The sequence below is a fragment of the Notolabrus celidotus genome, chromosome 12, assembly GCF_009762535.1.
Source record: "Notolabrus celidotus isolate fNotCel1 chromosome 12, fNotCel1.pri, whole genome shotgun sequence".
In the NCBI taxonomy this organism is placed as follows: domain Eukaryota; kingdom Metazoa; phylum Chordata; class Actinopteri; order Labriformes; family Labridae; genus Notolabrus; species Notolabrus celidotus.
Genome location: NC_048283.1, coordinates 14,540,132 through 14,555,060, shown reverse-complemented (window position 1 = coordinate 14,555,060; position 14,929 = coordinate 14,540,132). Strand labels below are relative to the sequence as shown.

Here is a 14,929-nt window from a genome sequence, read left to right as displayed (position 1 = left end):
AATTCTCTCCCCTAACCCCTCAGAGTCTCTCCCTCACTCACCAAATTCAAATCCGGACTCAAAACCCACCTATTTACAAAGGCTTTTAACCTATAACTGATTAATTTTTGTTTGTTTTGTTTTGTTTTGTTCTGTTTTATTCTATTTTGTTTTGCTGCTTTGCTTTCCTTTGCTTTTTTGCACTGTTTTCCTTTGCTTTTCTATTGTATCATTTATTTTCCTGTAAAGTGTCTTGGAGAAACTTTTAAAGCGCTTTTATAAATAAAATGTCTTATTATCATTATCATTATCATTATCATTATCATTATCATTATCATTATTATTATTATTATTATTAACTGTTGGATATTTATATGACCCATCCCTCGTGGAATAACAGTCAGACTGTATGTTGGAGTTGGAGATTTGGACAGCAATAGCTAAATTTGAGGTCCTGCATAAGAAGCATGCAATTAACTACATTTTCCACAACTTAGATCTGTAAAAGTTTCGGGGCACTGGTGGCCTAGCGGTCTAAGCGTGCCCCATATACAGAGGCTCTAGTCCTCGTTGCAGATGTTGCTGGCTCAACTCCCTGGCCAAGGCCATCACTGCATGTCTTCCCCCGCTCCCTCCCCCCCACATTTCTTTTCTCTTCAGCAGTCCTATCAATAAAGGCAAAAATGCCCCAAAAATATAACTTTATATATATAAATATAAAAAGAACTGTAAGTGTTTCAAAATACAATACCTTTTAAGAAATCAAGGGTCATTTAATTTGATTTGAACCCACAAAGTGCTTATTTTGTACAAACAGTGTAAGGTACTGGTGATAACAGTGCGCAAATCAAAAATGCACTTAAACTAAAAAAATGACCATATATAATTTTCAAGACTGCTTCAAAGAATGATCTGGGACTTTCTTCATTTGAGCTAGAAGTGGAGCAATTTGTGAAAGCTAATGTACAGTATGTAGTGGTAAGATATAACACTTTGCATCGCTGTTTTTTGCCCAGCCAGAAGGACTGAACTACGATAGAGTATTATAGCCAGAAGAAAAAAAAATGATTTTGAGAATAAGGTTAAACATTTGTAAGAAAAAAAAATCCTAAAATTAGGCTATGATTATTCTGTAAATTATTTTGAAGGGGTAGATCATAAGAGCAGCCAGCAGCTTGCCCTAAAATGAGGAATGTGGAGCATCTTGTGAAGTTATACTTAAGGAAAGGTTTCTTAAATAACTGAACGCTCAATCTTTCAGCACATCAGCACCACAATGTCGCAAGTGTCAGGATTCTGAATAGATTGTGAAAGAGACTGAATCTATTGTGAAGAATGGCAGGATAATAGGCAGCCTGTGCATGCTTCTGGAACTGCTGTTTGTCCTCACCTGTTCAGTATAACTTTATGGAATAACTTCCCAAATGATACACGTTTCCTCATTCTAATACTGCTGGCTTGCTGCTCTTCTGATATCCCTCTATATGTTCTTTTATACAAAGATTAACCACAGCCTGGACTCATGACATCTTACATATATAATTGAAATTTTATTATCCTACATTTACAATCTTAATCTTGTTCATTTTTTACTTTTTTGCTTGTGAATCTGCAGCATTTTCTTATGAATCTGCAGCATTTTCTTGTGAATCTGCAGCATTTTTCTTATGAATCTGCAGCATTTTCTTATGAATCTGCAGCATTTTCTTATGAATCTGCAGCATTTTCATGTGAATCTGCAGCATTTTCTTATGAATCTGCAGCATTTTCTTGTACCGTAGAGGATGCTTGTGATTTCACATTGTATTATAGCTTTGTAAAAGCACAGGATGCACAGCTTGTAAACAGACAATGTGAGCTCCACACTCAGACATGCACACACACAAAGCGCTGTTCCGCCCTGCCGGCTCAGATGCTACACATTGCTACCATTTCCACCCCTTTACCCCTCTTCTACAAGCTCCACTGGCAGATCAGAGGTGGGCTACTTCACCTCACCTTTATGCTTCTGTGTCACACACTACAGATGAGGCGTAACAGGGATATGAATATCCTGCCTTGAACTGGCAATATATTACAGCCTTATAATAGAGCTTCATCATTTTGAAGCAAAATATTGTATTAGGTTTGTTAACCCCTTTTAGTGAAGTAAATAATAACTACACCTACAAAATGAAGAGTAGCAGTGGAGTAAAACTTCTCTGAAAAATAGTGTAGAAGACGCATAAAGTACCAACAAAAGAAAGCACAAGTACATCAGATAGTATAGCTCTGAGTGCAAGTACTCTCCACCACTAGCCCTGAAGCCTGTTTTGATGTGGGTGCATCATGCTTGAGTGTGTTTATTTGGAGTATACTTATGTAACATGTAACCGTCTAACATGAAACAAGATTCCCCAGATTTTTCTCCACCAGCAGATTTCCATATTTTGACATGTTGGTTCTTGTTGCCTCACTCTGTCCTCGATTACACACAGATGCAGCGGCCAGACACAGTAACAAGCATTTGTGAAACTGTGTGTGCATGTGTGAGCGTTTATGCACACTCACCTTGGATAAAATGCAGCATGGCAGCTGTGCTCAAGGCCGCAGCATGTGTGGTTAATAGATCTGCCAATACTGTGTTCTGTGCTTTCCCTATTTTCCTTGTAATGGGAACATCAATTGGATGAACATTTTTTTTGTGCTGCAGAGAAAATTGCAATTTCTCTCTTCCACCTCTTGTCTAATCACTCCATCTTTTGTACTTCACACTCCCTCCGCGTCATACTCACATAGCTGTTATTGCCGTTGTTGTTCTCGAATCTTGTCTCAATACGAATACTGAATTTGGGGAGAAACGATACCTGCAGCGTTGAAAGGAAGAAAAGGGGTTGAGGGAGCAGATAGAGAGTGTGGAAGCAGGATGCATATAAGATCCACTGATACTGATAAGAGATGAGCTCTGTTGCATTCATGTACAGTAAATGATGTGTGAGAATACTTACTGAGTACTCTGCAGCACCAGGGACATTCAATATGGATAGATAGAAAAAAAACAGCATTAGTAACTCAAACATGCATGAGCTTGCAATTACTCTCCCACACACACAGGATCGCACACACACTGAACCACAGGGGAATACACGCGTACATAACGATAAATATTTGATGGTACTTGAAAAAGCATCTGGTATAAGTAAATACGTTTTGTATAATGCATTGGGGTGAAAGTAATCTGATGTCTAACACAAACATAGGCGTTCAAATGCACACCTGTGATGGTGTAAGGGTAGAAGTTCCAGGCCTTTTCCGTCACGTAAAAGATACGTGGGACAAACGCTGCCGCCCAGGACGGCAGTTTACTGAAAAGCAAAATCAGAAAAAAAAGAAGAATCACAGTCAGAGAGAGTGGAAGAGTAGGAGAGGTGGGGGGGATTATGGAGGGAGACAGAGAGATCCTAAGTGTTTTTTGTGCCATTTATAGCCAGATTACCTGTAGGCTACTCTCACCACTGTGTTCATTTGTATGACTCATTCCCAATTACACCTGTGGTGATAAATTGTAACTGTAGCTTCTAGGTCACATGTCAGAGCATGATTGAGGGAGAATGAATTTAGCACTCACTGTACTTATGTATGTGCGGTTTGTGTATGTCTGTGAGTGTGTGTGTGTGTTCCAGCATATCTTTACTAATAAGGACCAAATGTCCCACAAGCACAGAAAGATTAGGAAAATCCTCCACAGTGCGAACATTTCTTTACTTCTCGAAGAGTTTATTTTAGGATTAGGCCTTGGGTTTATAGTGGTGATTAGAATAAGAGTTGAGGTTACATGAGGGTAATGATTGAGGTTAGCTTAGGGTTAGGACATAAATTTAGAGGAAAAGAGAATTTTTTTTTTTTTTCTTTGACTGAGCTTTCATTATAATCACAATTCATTGATTAACAGACTGTCACCCTGTGCACAAAGCAGATAAAACACACACATCATTTCAGCACAATAACATGGGAACTGCCGTCGCGCAATTCTTCACATTCCTGTAATTACATTTCTCACACCCTTCCTTGTTTACTGTTATAACAGAAGTTCTCTTGGTTTCTTTAAATCGTTTAAGGAAAACATTATACCATGTCTTGAAGCAAATACGAAAATAATTCAGGTTATACTTTTTAATACCCTGTATTTAGGATTATATTAGGTAGTGTATAAAACTTAAATCATGGTTTATTACAGCCTATTATAAAGTGGCAAGTCAATATTAAAAGTGTGGACGTTTTTATTAGTGTACCACAGGCATGTTTCAGACTGCTCAGCTTCAGGATTCACTTTGGACCTTAAACAGTCGTTAACACAAATCGTACCTCAGAGTCTCTGTTCTGCATTTTTGCAAAGTTTTCAGCTTGTGGATCTCATTAGTAATGAGAGTTCTGTTGTAATTTTTTGTGTTGTATTGTTATTGTGCAAATATGTACATTAAAGAAATAATTTTATATTATATGAGTGAGAAGAAAACCCCCAAAAGACTGTATAAGCTACATGGAAGAGGACTTTATGGAGGTGCTGCTGTTAATTTCTCCATCTGTTAGAGCACCAACAGATAAATTATCATGTTTGGACTTTACCATGAATGAAAATGTTACATTTTGATACTAATTCAACCTGTAAGTTGGCTAACCCAGTGGTTTTCAAAGTGGGGGCCGCTAGGGGGGGCTCAGAAAATTGGAGGAAAGGGAAAAAAATATAATCTAACTATTATTGTTATTATAATTATTATTTTTACAACATGTTTGTTAATAATTTCCTATGCTAAACAAATATAATAATTATTCAAAGGGAATTAAATTAAGAAAATACAATCTTAAAGTTGATGTTTCTTAACATATTTTGAAGCATTGTCTGTGGGTTTGTAAAGGGGGTCCCTGGCTAGAAGCTAATGCTGTTTGGGGGGCCTTGGCATGGTAAAGTTTGGGAACCCCTGGGCTAATCAATACCCCTCCCTCTGCTTTGCACCAGGGTCCTGTCTCACCCTTTCAGGTTTCTATTAGACATAACCACCAGCTAACAATACATTGTCCCCTGCTCATAAAACTTTGGACTAATCTCATAAATAGTCAGATATCTCAATTTATTGTGATCACTTTGTAAAGAGTGATATAAGAGGTATGTTCACAAAAAGAGAAACATCTGAGCCTAAAAATCCCCACCTATGCTTTAATTGAGATGACATGTTTGTCTCAGTCATAACACTTGCAGGATTTACTGAAAGGTGAGGTCATGGGAAGATAACAGTCCTTCTGTAGCACACAGTACATGCTGCAACATGTTTCAGACTGTGTGCACTTGGACTTTGGATGTAGACGGGCTACTCTGCACTGTGTTTCTGCGCTGGAATGACTTTTTATTGCCCCTCAGTCAGATCTCCCACTACTATCTATAGAAGGTAAAGCTGTTCTGTGATGTAAGCGATCAAAGATCAAACCTCATCAGTTATCATAACGACAGAGCTGACAACATGAGGATGAGGCTCAGTATGCAAATAGCCACAATGATAGGTCTAAGTACATCATTAGGGTGACCACATTATACTACCTGCTGAGGTAGATTCTCTTCTCGGTCAGCTGTCCCAGGCCGTGCTGGGGATGAATATCTTCCTCATTCCTCACCACCTCCACCCCTTCTCCTCCTCCACTCTGCTCACAGCTGTGCTTACTGATCATATACAGCTGCCCGATCCTGTACTGGAGGCGAGGAGAGGTTTGGGATCAGGGTTATGGTGGTAGGGATGGGAATTGGACAAAGAAAGAGAGAGAGAGAAAAAAAATCCAGGTAAGGAAACATGAAGCACAACGTAAAATCACCTTCAGTAAGAGTAAGAGATAGAAACATGAAGCACTGGTTAATGTTGTCATCCATACAGGACAATTTTGCTTAAGCTAGCAGACTCTGAGATTCATCTTTTGTATGTCAAAGTAAAACCATGAAACTTTCAAAAGCAGCACAAACTGTATATTTGAGGTGGGTGCAGTGGTTTGTGAGTTATTGTTTTGAAGCCTTGGGTGTTTCGCCATCACTATCTTATTATCTTGGCGCCACAAATAACTATTTATGGATGAGAGGATGCATACTAATTGCTACACCTTTATCCTGACAGGTCACCATGGTAGCTACTTTTTAATCAGGGTGTCTATGCCCTAAAGCAAACCCTGCTTTATCGTTTATTTTTCTCTAAACAAGACCAAAATGATCAAAATGAAAAACATGCTGGATTGAAAAATACTTCAAACTGGAGATCAACACTTGAAGCTTATTATGAAAATGCTTACTGATGTACTAAATCAAGTGATATGTAGGATTGTTTTCTCATTTACTCCTGTGCCAGTTGACTGGTCCCCCCCTGCTCGCAATAAGAAAAAATATGGGTCACCCAAAACTGCAGGCTGACTAGACTTCTTATATACAGTCTCTGGAAAAAAACAATAATTTTTTTTACCCTCTTGAAAAATGCTGAATTCATAAGCAATTATGGCATTGTTTGGATTAAAAGTTTAATATGTTGCTTAAACATTTATAGAAGCTAATGGAGGCTCATGCTGGCTAATGCGGTCTGTGAAGGACTCTCCTGTACTTCTTCTTTTTTCAAAACAAATTGAAACATTCAGCACCGGCCTATGGACTAAGTGTTTTTGTGATCACAACAGCAAATGTTCCAAAAAAGTAGCCTTATCTCCACAGAACTTTTGGTGCTTACCTAAGTCCATTTAGGAAGGGGGAATTCTCCTTCAAGAGCTATCTTTCTTTTTCTCTTAAAACTGTTTTGGTAGTTTTTCCTGATATGAATAGATATTAAAAGACACAGTTCAATGTATGCTTTGCTTTTTTTTTTAAGCTTGTTGATGCAAATTTGTGATATAAGGGTACACAAGTAAAAAGACTCAACTCAAACTTTAAGAAGTCTTTTAAATTAAAAGACATCCCAGAGGATTTGGCTGCAAAGAAAGAAGGCATTTTGGAGACTTCAATAACCAAAAATCCAGTCAGGTCTTATCAATACACTGCACACTACATTGAGGGAATGATTACAGCCATGCACTGTAGCCACTGAGCAGAGGTATCAGCAGAGAGTGAGGACACATAAGTCTGCTGGCAGCATGTGCAGCAGTAGTTAGTGCTGCTTAGGTCAAACCTTACTGTATTTGCAGAGAATAGTGGTGGGCTGTGTGCAAAGATTAACTCAAAGTGACCATATCAGACGTCAAATTCTAATTTAGCCAGTGCGTGGGAATGCATGGTGTCTAAATTAGGAGGAATTTGTTTTTCTGCTGCAGCCACTCTATGCTCAATGCTGATGAGGCGGGATAAAAAAATTCTAAAGAGGACGAGGCCTTTGGGCATGTGGATGAGCTCAGCCTGACAGAATCCCTTTTTTCTTTCAAACAATGAACAAATCAGATGCTGTACACAATAACACTTCATTATTTGCTCTGACTGCTATTCTCTGAATCTTCCCCCTGAACACTGTGTCTATGTACTCTTATTTTTGTTCAATTTAATTGCAAATCACTTGGTGAACTTGGTTTTTCAAGTTATTTGGAAAAGTAATAAAATGACAGCGCAGCCGACTGAACTGTTATGCTGTGGCCACCACAATGTAATCCATTTTGTTGGCCTACATTGGCGTGCCACTAAAGCATTGTTTTAATTAAACGCAGAAACAGAAAGATGGGGAGGACGAGAGAAAGAGGAGGGCAGATTTCAATTTGCCATCCTTCACTGTACTCTGCTGACATCAATGTGACACTCCTCCTTCTTGTTCCAATTACTGCAGAATGTCAACATTCAATATTTACTTATTGGGTATTCATGGGGCTTAATTAATCAAAGTGATGGGTGCTTAATAGACTATAAACAGTGATTCACTCACAGACAGGTTGTGAATCCTTCTCACTTTCTGAACAACCAATCTAACCAGGAAATAGAAACGACTTATCTCTCCCTAAATCACCGTTCTTTAGGCCTACAGTGAATGGATGCGGTGAGTGATGCATTTAGAAACTCATTCTAGACACATTTGGCATGTGCTTCCTCCGCCTGTTTTTTAATAAAAGCAAGGACGCGTTTACAAGAAGTAGGCTTGTCATAAATTCCTGAGAGGTGTAAATATAGCTCATCATTGTGAGGTGGAGACTCTGGCTTTGAGCTGCTCTTCCTTTTCATCATAAATGCTTTCATTTTCTGTTGCCATCACTTTGACTCTATCTGCACTGTTGTTTTTTTTACCTGAGATTGAATGCTAAGAGCAAAGTCTTGGATTTGTTATGTAACGCCAGATCTGTCCACTGACAACAAAACATAAAACTGTTTCTGAACAATACAAACAAACAGAATATTTGGAATTGTTTTTGTAAACAGCTCCAAAAAAACCCATGATCTTTAGCCCCAGCCCTAAATTAAAATAATCACAGACCAAGCACTTCAAAGAGTGAGGCACAGTGCCTAAAAAAGTTCCAACAACGTCAGGCTTCATGGCCTCACAACACTAAACAAAGTTAGATTAGTTTGATTGTTTTCAGACCCACCGACAGAAAAAGAAGGGCCACATAATCTTAAAGGCTTGTTTCTTATTATGTGACTAGTGTTGTAACAGTATTGGTATTATATTTTTTCATCCCTGCCTTTTGAAATATGGAGTACATCAAAGAGATAACTTTTGTGTCTCTCATTGATGGCAACAAAAAAGTTGAATTCTGGCCACACTGAGGTGCATTTTTGCAGATTTAGTGATACCACAGTGTGAACAGATTATCTTGATGAACACTGTGGCTAAGATGCTAGTTAGCTCACCAATAGCCTAGTCTGGAGGCTCAAACCACTGGAGAACTTTACACTCAAAAAAAGCAACATGGGTGTCTGTTTTATCAACATAAGTATAACATGTAGCTTCTATTATATTAATTCGTGTTTAGAGGTTAAACAATTTTAAATCATGTAGTTTTAACATGACTTGCAAAATCCTTAAAACTGCAAGATTGCTTTATGTCAACACAACCTAACGGGTTTATGTAGGAATCCCATCTGCAATACCTCTCCAGAGCAGAAGGTGGCAGTAACATGCAACAGGCCCTATTCATCAGCCAAGGTAGTGCGCATCTGACAAAGAAGAGCCATTACGGGGAGTTGGGAGAGATCGCCTGTGACTGACTGCAATTGGGGCGCTGGTGGCCTAGCGGTCTAAGCGCCTTCACGTGTCGAGGCTATAGTCCTTGTCGCAGCGGTTGCCGGTTCAACTTCCGGCCGGTCGACCATTTGCTGCATGTCTTCCCCCACTCTCTACTCCCCACGTTTCCTGTCTCTCTTCAGCTGTCCTGTCAATACAGGCGAAAAAGCCCCAAAATATAACTTACAAATAAATAAAAGTAAATAAGCTATCCATAATCATATGATCCAAGTTATTGTGACTTGAGATAATGAAGTCAGATCCTACCTTAGTAAATGTGTTGAAACAACCTTTACAAATTAAGTTGGACCCAAACATTGCAAATAAGTAATGGTAACATCAATACTTTATGTTCACTCAACATAACAACATTGTGTTTCTCTACATGCAAGCATTTTAATTAGGTGGAAATTCTTTCCATAATTTTATTACATTCACGCAACAAATTATTTCTTTGAGTGTAGTGCCCAGAAAGCTTTGGATCCCCAGGAGCAGATCTTCCAAGCCTTGGCCAGGAAAAACCAAGCTAAGAACACAGAGCCCACAGAATAAGATCTTAAGTGTTGTGAGTAAACAACAGAATCACCTTGTGCTGCTATCAGGTGAACATGGTGGATTAGTGCCAACATAGGCTGGGTTGATGACAGGGGATAGAGTACAGAGGTGATTCATTGCGGTCCAGACCATGACTCTAACTACAGGGATGACGATGGCCTGGTTGTTACAAGCTCAACCCACCCCTGACAAGAAATCAAACTCAGTACTGTAAAAATTTTCCACCTCAATTCATGTTAGAGTATAGTAGAATAACAACCTGGTTGTGGATTAAAGCTATTATCACCCCCCCCATTTTCTGTGAGAGAAAGAACAGTAAAAAATGTTGGAAACATTAGCTGAAGTGGGACGTTATGTGCCCTTTGATTAACTGTCCCAAAGCACTCAAACATTAATTAAGCTCCTGGGGGGTGAAACTTTAAAGGCACTGTGACGTTATTTGTAGAATGATGGGATAAGCACATTTAGCAGCTTCTGCAAAAAAGAGCCTTTAATTATTTCATGACAGTCCTGTGCGCACATATGAAAAAACTTGAGACCAGCAACCTCCTCAAAGAGATATTCAACATGTACAGTCTAGATATGAAAATCTCAACATTTCTGACCCACTCAAACACCTACAGCCTTCACCTGACAGCTTTTCCCACGGCAGTATACAAAGAGGATAAGTCCTTCACACATTCAAGCTGTATTGTGTTACAAAAGGACAACTTGATATTTCACACCTGAAAGTCAACACGACTTGCTTGAAAAGACGAAGCGAGGGTTAGGACATTATTAATGGCTTGGACCGAGGTAAGAGTCCTGATTTGATTGTGTCTTAAATAAGCTGCTCTTAAACTTACATTACATTCAGGGGAAAGAGGATTTGCTGCGAGCTCAAGTTTCTGTCTGCTGCGTACTGATACTGTAAATCCCATTTTGGACTGCTATTTGTCACTGTCATTGTTGTGGTAACAGGTAGAAATGAATGGAGGGGGGAGGATGTTACAGGAGGTGATGAGGACATTCCATCTGAAGGGCACTTTGGTGCATATCTCCCTAGTCCTCCCACCTTTTCTCTCCAGCTGGATCTCCTCTGTTTACTAGCCTGCAGGCTGTATGCCTTTGTTTGAGTTTAGGTCCTGCAAAGCTATAACCAGTCTGACTAGTTTTGCTTGAAGCGCTAATGCAACTAAGGGAAGGCAGGAAACAAACAGATGGGGGGATAATTTAGATACAACAGCGCACACATACATCCTATGCTGCTGCTGCTGGCCAGGTGTTTTGCGATCCGTCAGATCAGCCCGTGTTTGTCGGTGCAGAACAGTCTTCGCTGCCCAGTGTGCCAGAGCTCCCACAGAGCCACTGTGGGAGGTCTGTGCGCCCTGTTTGCACTTTTCTTATCAGCACATTAACACTTTCAAGATTACAAGTCTAGAGCTTTCACATTGGAAATAAAACCTTTTTCATTTCAAAGCTGTAACAGGATAAATGTGTGTGTGCGCGTGTGTGTGTGTGTGTGTATAGGTGTGTGTGTGTGTGTGTGTGTGTGTGTGTGTGTGTGTGTGTGTGTGTGTGTGTGATAAATACAAACACACTTACCTCATCCACAGTCAGTGGCATACATATGCGGTACTCTTTCATCAACATGGTGCTGTCACACAGAGGTCTTTCTTTATGAACTGTGTAAGTGTGTGTCTTTCTATCTCAGCTGTCTTGGTTGCATTGTAGACAGGCTCAGGCAGGCTACACTACTGCTGGACCACAGTGACCTCTATTCTTTTTGACGTTCCTCTTCCTTTGTTTTGCTGATGTCAGTAATCCATGGAGTTAAGTCCAGTCCTCTGTCAATGAGTATCTGCTGTTTTCTTACTTTCCACCCCTTGCTCCCTTCTCCTGCTTTTCGTCTTTCTACTTTATTTGTTTTATCAAGAGCTGATTTTTTAACTTCTGTCTTCTTTTCTTGTTACTTCTGCTTTCTCCTTTCCTGCCTTCTTCCACTGCCCTTTCTGTTGGCAGTTTTCTCTGACTTAGTTTCTGTTTGCTTTTCCTTCACCGCAGTGAGAAAGTAGTAATTAGCTGTGAGGTAAGCTTGAAATTCAACCAACTCTACCTGTTCCTCCCCTTCCCTGCTCTCTGTTTGCTTTGTTTGATTCCCTTCTCAGACTTTTCATGTGTAACCTCTTGCCGTCTGCTCGCCGCTCTTTCCTCTCCCCTCAGCTGCCCTCCGCTGCTTTCAGTTCCTCACAAATTCCTCCGTCTGTTCCCTCCTTATCGCCTTTTTTCTTTCCCTCCCCTCCCTCCTTCTCTCCCTCCCATAGTATCCACTCCCCGCCCCCTGTACTTTACTAACTTCTCACCTGTGTCACCACCTCCTTTTCTCCCTCCCTCCCCCTGATCTTATCTGTTCTTTCTTCTCTGTCCCCGGCGCTGTTTTCAACAACACCCTCTATCATCTTTCTATATCTGGCAACATTAAGTAACACAGTGTGTTAACTTGAGTCAGTGAATTTGAAGCTTGTTCCCTACCCAAACTCAGGTTATGACAGCACTCAGGGGGAAATGAATGGCTGACACACAGGGGTGGTCAGGGTGGGCCATTGGATTAAATATTACCAGAGCCATGAGAACCTCCATTAAGCACCGTGCCAGACTTGCTCATATTGTATTACCTCATGACCTTCAGACAGGTTTAATTGAATCCATGTTTAGTCAATGAGTAGTGGGTTTGAAGCAGCCATAATTTCTCACCCGTGTGCACCCTTGAGTCACGGGACCACTCTCCTTTTGTATAGCTGATGGGTGAGTAGTGCCAAGCACATATTGTTGCCTCACCATCAAATAAGAGAAGCAGATGTTTGGTTTTTCGGGGTCAGAGTGATGAGGCCAAAACCAATAACCGGCTGTGGGTTTTCTTCCTCTCAGGTGGAATTCACTTTCTTTTCTTAGACGGGGGCCAAAGTGGGTCTCTTCTCTGCGTGCCTCTGAAAACAAATTCCTGGTGGGGTTGGCTCCTATCTTATCAGATCAGTGTTTAGAGAAGTGAAGCCACTTCAGAGAGCTGAGGTGTGCTTTGCTTGTCTCTCCCAGGACTCGATGCATACAGAGCTCTGACAGCTCATGCATCACATCAGTTTACAGGATGATTGGTGGTTGACTTCGATGTGTTTTCAGCAGTTGATCGACTCATTGATTACCTTGACTGACCATTTAATTGCCGGCTGGGAGTAACCGTGGTGGAAATGGCAGCGCTGTCAGTTGACTGATCTGGAAAACTAAGGAGCTGATCAACAGATTGTTTGTTTGACTGATTAATGCAGGATGAAGATGTTTAATATAATATAAGATTCCTCTTTCTTTTACATCAGAGTAACAGGTGGAGCCAGTATTTCTTTGTATTTTTACTTTAACTTGAGATGACACAAGGTGGGCAACAGGAAGCGAGGGGAGAGAGTATCAAGATACATTATCTGGATAATAACATCTGATCAAGAGGACCTGGTATTAGTGAGCTTTCTTACTATCTTGATTCTGCAGCACTGTGATCAGATCTCATAATGCAAACTAGTTACAGATGGTTGAGTTTAATTGACAGAAAGTAATCAATTATTTTAAAACCATTTTTGCAAGCTACATGTTGCTAGGAACCAGCACAATTAGTATTTGGGCAGCCTGAGCGAACAGCGCAAGACCCTGCAAGGTCTAGTTTTGCAAGATTGAGCAATTTTTTGTAAGAAAGTGTACACACTCTATGGATTGCATTGACATCTGGCTGACCGCCTCACCATATGGTGTAGTTGACTTAATTGCATTAACATTTTTTCTATGATCATCCAGGTGAAATAGCTAAAATCCATCCTAGTGTGATGCCTGGTGTAAATTAGGGTAACATTTTGTAGGCCAGACTCAAACTGGGGGATTTAGCAGGTTGCCTCTCTTTGGCCACTAGAGCACCTAATGTCTGTACTCTAACAACTTCCATGCTTTCAAAATTAAGCCTGTTCCAGATATGAATGACTTTATCAATTGTATTACTTTCACACCAACAAAGAAGCTGTTCTGTTAAGATGGTCATTTAAAACACAGTTAAACCATGTTCCTTAGGAATGATGCGAGGGGGTCCCATGTTCACTGCTGATTTGTGCACACTTTAAGTGTTAAATAATATGGATAGTGCGCCTCCAGTGCTGGGCGATGATTCAATAAGGATATAATTTTTCTCAATATAAATATGACAAATGTTTGATAAAAATTTGACATAAATAAACCTGTAATTACACCTCCCAACCACTGGAAAGGAAAACAATACTCTACCAAACTAATACACAGTATACAATTTGATATATCTTTGTTGTAAATTTAAATCAAGTTGTGCAAATAAGCTCAACCTGAGAAAAATAAAAAAATCTAAAAACTTAAACCACAAAAATCTCATTTTACACAAAATACCTGCTTTCTGTTAGCACTGTTTGATGGATTCAAGAAGCTTATCAAAAAACTAAATCCAGATAAAAGCTAACAAACTGTCTGGTTTCTTCAACTTTCACTCAGAGCCAAAATCTGACTTTACATTTAAATGTTATCATGATTTGATATTTATCATGATAATTATAGATATCGACTGATCCATCTCCTCCTATTCTGAGTGGTAAAGCCAAAATACTGCCTCAGTGGGAGCTGACATATTGCCATGGTGGACGTTCAGAAGCATTATGGCTGGTAGAGCCACAGGACTGTTATCATGCCGACCCCACTCACCAAAGCACACATTTAACCGGCTGATAAAACAGCATAGATCCCTCAGACCAGTTAAGTCTACAGACAAAACTAGTAGCTAAACTTGAATTAAAACCTTGAATACAGAAAATTAGTTTCCTGCCTTTCTTTTTGCCAGATGACTCCTAAATTTAGGGTTAGTGACCAAGTAATTACAAAAGCATCAGTAGCAGTAGGTTAATTCATAAAGGCACAGGAAACATAGACACATGCTCATATAGGTAGGGTAATTTTCTGCATACCAGCTAAATGAAGCCACATTAAATCATTTTTAGGGACACTGGGGGTCGCAAGTCTTTGGCACCTATATTTTGGGGTTCACAGACTGAAAAGTTTGGGAACCCCTGGTCAACAGCAAAGCAGAGATTCTTGTGTCAACATAGGAAATTAATTGACTCTTTTCATCATGTTTTTTACGTTTTCTCTCGCAATTCTTCCTC

The 14,929-nt window shown here is 39.8% G+C and overlaps 1 protein-coding gene across 3 annotated transcripts in view; it reads right to left on the bottom strand.

The window, feature by feature from the left end:
• pitpnc1b (phosphatidylinositol transfer protein cytoplasmic 1b) overlaps positions 1-14,929 on the bottom strand; it is a 72,990-nt gene that overhangs the window by 10,997 nt on the left and 47,064 nt on the right. For 2 of the 3 annotated variants that reach the window (XM_034697166.1, XM_034697167.1), the window contains exons 3-6: positions 5,552-5,700; positions 3,235-3,323; positions 2,967-2,974; positions 2,754-2,825 (exon numbers count right to left, since the gene is read on the bottom strand). In XM_034697166.1, the coding sequence (XP_034553057.1) occupies positions 2,754-2,825; positions 2,967-2,974; positions 3,235-3,323; positions 5,552-5,700 (318 nt within the window). Of the gene's footprint in view, positions 1-2,753; positions 2,826-2,966; positions 2,975-3,234; positions 3,324-5,551; positions 5,701-11,315; positions 11,952-14,929 lie in introns of those variants that run through there. The other variant, XM_034697165.1, reaches the window with a different exon arrangement.